This window comes from Electrophorus electricus, chromosome 1, assembly GCF_013358815.1.
Source record: "Electrophorus electricus isolate fEleEle1 chromosome 1, fEleEle1.pri, whole genome shotgun sequence".
NCBI classification, from domain to species: Eukaryota; Metazoa; Chordata; class Actinopteri; order Gymnotiformes; family Gymnotidae; genus Electrophorus; species Electrophorus electricus.
This window is the reverse complement of record NC_049535.1, coordinates 31,533,692-31,539,543: the sequence shown is the minus strand read 5'-3', so window position 1 is coordinate 31,539,543 and position 5,852 is coordinate 31,533,692. Positions and strand designations below refer to the sequence as shown.

Sequence of the window (5,852 nt, the reverse complement as noted above, 5' to 3'; positions counted from 1 at the left end):
CCCTGTGACACGTATTGCTTCTGACTGTCGCCCGTCCTCATAAAGGCAGAAGAGCGAAATGGGCTAATTCAAGCTTACACGGCACTTCAGCCGATCGCCCCAATTATGTTCTTCGCTCGATCAAATTGAGAAACACTCCAGGGGCAACAATTGAGCTCAGAAAACGTCGTTTTTGAGAAGTGACTAAGTGGAATGAGTCAGACTACGCTGCTTTGGCCGAAGGCGTTTCCAGGCACTGTGTCTGCCCTGAAATACCTTAAATTGCCAAGAGATGTTGGGAAAAGACTCCTGCACATTTTTGGCTTTTTAATACATCAAAGACCTCTCTAACCAGCTATGTTCCAACACCAGAATGTAAGACAGTGGCACAGAAATCAGCCAGTGACAGCAATGCAGCTGTTTGGTAGAGTTACACTCGTGTTACTCAAAGTGTACTTTAACTGTATTAAAAAATAATAATTAAAAAAAAAAAAAAAAAAAAAGCATTCCCTCCTTGTGTGCTGCATTGTCCTGTAATGAAGAATGCTGTGATACTGAAAAATGGGGGGTGAATGGTAGAGAAACCCATAGCCCATAGAATATTCCAGACCACTGGGCGTGCTCCTGGTTCCAGCACAGAAGGCCACTGTTATTCCCAACACCACCTGTTCATCTCAGACAAACTCATCAACCAGCAGTGAATCTAAATTACTATTTCTTCCCTCTTTACCTGACAGACTAATAAACAAGCAACTTTATATTATTTTGTATTTAGTAAGCTGTCCTCGAGCAAAGATGGCTGCCAACAGCAGTAGAACTAACAACTAAAAACAGATGCAAGTGCAAAGTTTATTAAGCAATATAAAATTAACACTTTCACAAAAAAGAATTCACAAAACTGAGCCAGGGTCTAAAACCTGCACAAAATGTGAGCAGAAAAACGTGAGCAGTTGGCTGAATTCACACACACACATACACACACACACACACACACACACACACACATACACACACACACACACACACACACACACACACGCGCGCGCATGCACGCACGCTCTGATTTTTTGCCTGAATTTAGTTCTCTTCACAGTTACTACCATTACACTACAGAATACATAAAAAGTCAAAGCCTCCTCAAACATTAACTTAAACCTTTATGCTAGACCACCTATTTGAAGTAAATATATGAGAATCACAATAATCTGATCGCAATAAATTTATGTCATGCTCAGCTAACATACTACTGGGAAAATAAGATTTTTTCCCAAGAACCATTACTCCGTGATGTGCATATTTTGATATATCTTAATAGAATTACTTCCACGTTTCAGGATTTGGGAGTTGATAAATGAATACATCATGAATACATCATGTCTGAAAGATCAGTTTAAGAATTATTTGTCTGTGACAAATGAGAGGGGCATAAATGAATGTCAAGGTGTGTAAAGCAGCCTGTGTTTAAGGTGGCCGGTGAGAGATATTGTTAAGTGTAAGGATCCGTTCGTGAATTATAGATGAGTAGCTCGAGCCCCGACGGAAAGTACTCGACTGGAAATGTAGGGGCCCAGTCACTGCAGGCCCTCGTCACATGTGCCCCAGTGCGATTACCCCTACTGCGACCCGTGGGTCCATGATTGCTGTAGAGAAGGCATATTAAACCTAAACCTAGTCTGTGATTATAAAATCCTACAAAACTAGTCAAATGCAAACCAGATAACCAAATAGAATGAAAGCCTCAGAAATGCCCAAGGGGTCTCACAGATTAGACCTCCCAAAGACTGGATACGTTCTGCAAAGACAAACTCTTGCACATTATGAAAGAATTATGTGTCTACAAGATGCAAGGAGATCTGAGTAATTAGGTTTGGAGATACAGAGGTTTGCTACTATGAACTGCCTTTTGAAATTAGTATAAAATGAAGATTCTTTTCCATTTTCTAATATTGTTCTGATTGTTTTAAATCATGGCTTCAGTAAACATGTTTGACTATGTCAGAGCTAACAGTAGGTCTGGAGGAAGTCATCTGTGACTTCGGGGAACTTGACAACAATGATTTTCTCTGTTTTCGCAACTCTGGGATGAAAAAGTTCAACCAGCCTTTCACACCAGCGTGAGGAGCGATCGTGCAGCTCTAAGTGGGAAAGAGGCCCTGAGATCAGAGGAGTCAATGCCACACACAGGTGCAGCGAGGCCTGGGAATGAAGAGTGCACCTCTCCCCCACCCCAACGGAGCTCAAAGGTCACGCGGCACAGCGGAGCCTCGTTAGGAGCAGGCCGGACCAGGGAGCTGTAATTTAGCTGTGGGTTTGGGACTCTGTGTCCCTGCTCAGTCTCATCAGCTAGCAGCATCTGAGCCGCCGTATCGCTGAAGACCACCAAGGTGATGTTGGGTAGAAAGCATTCACAAAAACAAACAAAAACAAAGAGGCTGGATTTGTCGGGCCAGTTGCTATACTTTACTAAATAAAAATACGATATGGCATTAAAGTGCTCCCTCTAGTGCTGTCATAAAACACAGGACCGCAAGGGTGGCATTCCAAAAAGAATCCAACTTCACATGCCACGTGAATCTGGCATTTGGTAAACGCTGCTGTTCTTTGCCTGGACAAGAAACCGCCTGTGTCTGTTATAATAAATTCACGATAGGTTCAATTATGACATCAAAAAAGTGTCAGCATTGGTTGAGAAACACTTTTCCATTAATTGCCACTGTACACCGGTGTTCAGTGTGACATTTGTCAGGCAATTGACCATTGTGTGTCATTTATCCCTCTGAAACGCTGGTGAAAGGGACAACCAGTCCCAGTTGATCAGAAGTGTCAGAGGAGAGAAGGGCGAGCATTTTGCTTTTATTCTGTCATCATCTGTACTCAGCCCACTTTTTCACCAAAGGGGCTATAGGTCTGGTTCAAAGCCCCCGCCTCCGTGACATTTAAATTAGGCAGGGGCCATTTGGACTTTCCCTGGTCAGCTTCCTCCTCCTTGTTGCCTGAGGTTGCACACATCAAATATTAACTGCCGTGTTTTATACCTGCGCGGCAGCCAAAACAAATGGGGCCCCTCAGGCCGAAAATGTCAGAGAAACCTTTACTCGCTCTGATTTTGGCCCTCAGAGGAATGGGCTGTAATGGTAGCGTTTGAGGCCTTTTATCTTGGGGTTCTCTAGTGTGCAATTCTCCAGCTGTCCACTTTGACAACATTTTCTTTTTTTTTAAGAAGTTCTCGGCTTCGTCTACAGGTCTGTCCCAATTCTGGGACTGTTGTTCTCTGACATATAAGGTGGAACTGAGACGGAATTCCCTTGAAAGTCCCTGTGCAGCCATTATGGCCTGAAACAGGGAGACAGGACCAGCTGTCGGGTACAAATGAAATGAGTAACAAAACAAATGATTCAGTGGCATGAGGTTTGATGAGATAATCACGGGTTCCCACGAGGCATTTTCATAAATAACTAATGCACAACATTACTAGTCACGTTCACAAAAACAAGACTGAAAACATTAAATCAGTGCGGATAACTACCCATTTCACATCACAGCATGCAAGATTCCAACTTCTACAAACATAAAGTCGAACACGGTGAAATATTCGAAAAGTAAATACTATGTTAATCAATCTCACATAAAAGTTTAAATATAAGTGGTTTTTTTTCTGTTTGGACACAGAACAGAGAATATTAGGCAACAGTACAACACAGCGTGTAAGAGTTTGGTGCACGGCAGTTAGGAGCTTCAGGGAATGTTTCACTCATATGTCTATAGCACCATCATCTGTCAGTGGGGACTAACTGTAGAATAAAGTTTTTGCCTTGCCAAGACTGTGTTTCTGGCAGTATGGCCATGTAATGTCGACTTTCTGTGGCTGAGGAAAAGAGCACTAGATGTGATGTTTCCACCTGCAGGACTGTTTAGAGGTTTAGATGATGGAAATCAGCATCTGGTCAAGAAAAGCCATCAGTGAGAATCATGTGTGTTGTTCTCATGTATCTTCAAGTCAATAATTCGCTTCTCTTTTTCAGTGTATTGCCAAAACATAGTGACAGATTATCAGTGTTGACATTTAGTTGGATATTAGGATATTTTTAGTAGGATACTAGGATATTTTTAGCATTTAATGATGTTGTAATTGTTGCTTTACTTATTAGCGACAAATCTCATTAGGACATTATTTCACCTTGTACACATATAATGATAGCTTGTCAATTATCTTTGTAATTTGCTTTCTCTTTCCACTGTAGCAATCATGAAAACCTTAAAAAAACGGTATATAAATAAATGCTTTAATTGGGAATAAATAATGCATTGTACCACATAAATAAATACAACCTTTATTAATAAAACCATCACTCTACAAAGCATACAAATGTACCAAACAAGTCCACTGGACTAAAAAGCCATGATGTGATGTGTGTTTACTCTAGGTGTTGCTCTCCTCCGTTTTGTGTGTTGTCTTTGGTTAGGGGGAAATCTAGAGATGTTCTGAAGCGGATGGGAATGAGCCGTTCCTCTGAAGGGCTTTGCTTGGTTTCTAATTGGATGCAGAGGAGCCCATCCTCTCCCTGGGTGCAGGTAAGCTGGGCTGGGTCAATGTGCTCCGGGAGCTCCACGCTCTGGATAAAGCCAGCCGGCTTGGCATCCGTGCTGCTGCAGGAGTCCATTTCTGCCGACCTGGCCGCCATCACTTCCAGTCTCCGTCCGGACACGGTCACCGTGATGTCTTCCGGAGAGAAGCCTTGGGTGTCCAGGGTGACCGCCACGGCTCGGTCACAGGTCCTCTCCGTGCTGGGGCCCGTGACGCTGGAGAGGGACAGGGGGCAGAGGCCATCCAGGCCCCGGAGCAGGCTTCCGGGGAACCCCTCGCACAGCTCCCTCGTCAGGCTGTCTCGGACATCTGTCCTAAAATTCTCTAACAGCTGAGCGCGGCGATGGAGGAAGTGCTCTCTGAAGCTGTCCAGTGCGCTGCTGCTTCTGGGCCACAGCAGATAGGTGGCATCTTCAAAGAACGGATCCTCCCCGAAGAGGCTCTCGATGGCAGACTGGCTCATACTGCTACTTTTTTCTCTTCTCTCTCTGTCGGTTCTTTCCACAAAAGCTCCTGGAGCCTTCAGGGTCTGTCGGAGGCTGCTGAGCTCTAGGTGATCTGCTGGGAGTGCAGAAGACCCTTCTAAGCTTTATATAGGTTTCTTACAGATCCTCCTTCTGCTTCTCTCTTCTCAGCAGTGAGGTCATTGCAGCAACATGAAACAAGAAGCAAATGGTCGGCATGCCTAGGACAGTCAGTCAAGGCTAAAAGAGGCTTGTCATGTTTAAATTTACAGTTTAATGTCTCTTCTTTCTGGCTTTTCAATTGGTCCCACTGTGAGGATAGCCGTTGGCCACTGGGGCAAACACTGAGGTCACCATGCTAATTTTATTCTACGGATGCCAAGAAGGTTTCCTCTGCTTTTGATGAGTGCTTGTCTTACACACTAACTATGCTGACTAGGTTAAGCTGACAGCATTTCACATTCTGTGTCATATCATATATAGTATGAATCATATTTTTTGTGTGTTTTTAACCATTATGTATATTAATACATTTTTTTACAGTACATGATAAACAGGAGAACAGTTGTGACTCCCTTAGAAAAAAACAAAAAAATCTATTATATTTCACTGTATTTTTTGTTTTTCAGAAGGAGATATGGAACATAGGGGCTGTGCAACATAGTGGCTGTGGAACATTCAAAACATGCAGTAAATGTTTTACTATCTCTTGTATGTGTTCAATAGAAACCCTATCAATCTATGGACTGTTCTAGCCAGAAGATGCCTGTAATGACCTATTTCACTCTATCCCTGTAACAGAAATTCCTCTCAAACTTCAGTTA

General features: G+C 43.1%; 1 protein-coding gene across 1 annotated transcript; it reads right to left on the bottom strand.

Annotated features, from left to right (window-relative positions):
• Positions 1–4,294: 4,294 nt before the first annotated feature.
• On the bottom strand, positions 4,295–5,140 carry hspb9 (heat shock protein, alpha-crystallin-related, 9). The gene has a single exon (XM_027017867.2). It carries the CDS (start codon positions 5,025–5,027, stop codon positions 4,395–4,397), a length of 633 nt encoding a protein of 210 aa, XP_026873668.1. The 5' UTR covers positions 5,028–5,140; the 3' UTR covers positions 4,295–4,394.
• Between the last annotated feature and the right edge of the window lie 712 nt (positions 5,141–5,852).

Coding starts and splice junctions, on each gene's coding strand:
- hspb9 (XM_027017867.2), bottom strand. CDS start 5,027: ATGAGCCAGTCTGCCATCGAGAGCCTCTTCGGGGAGGATCCGTTCTTT.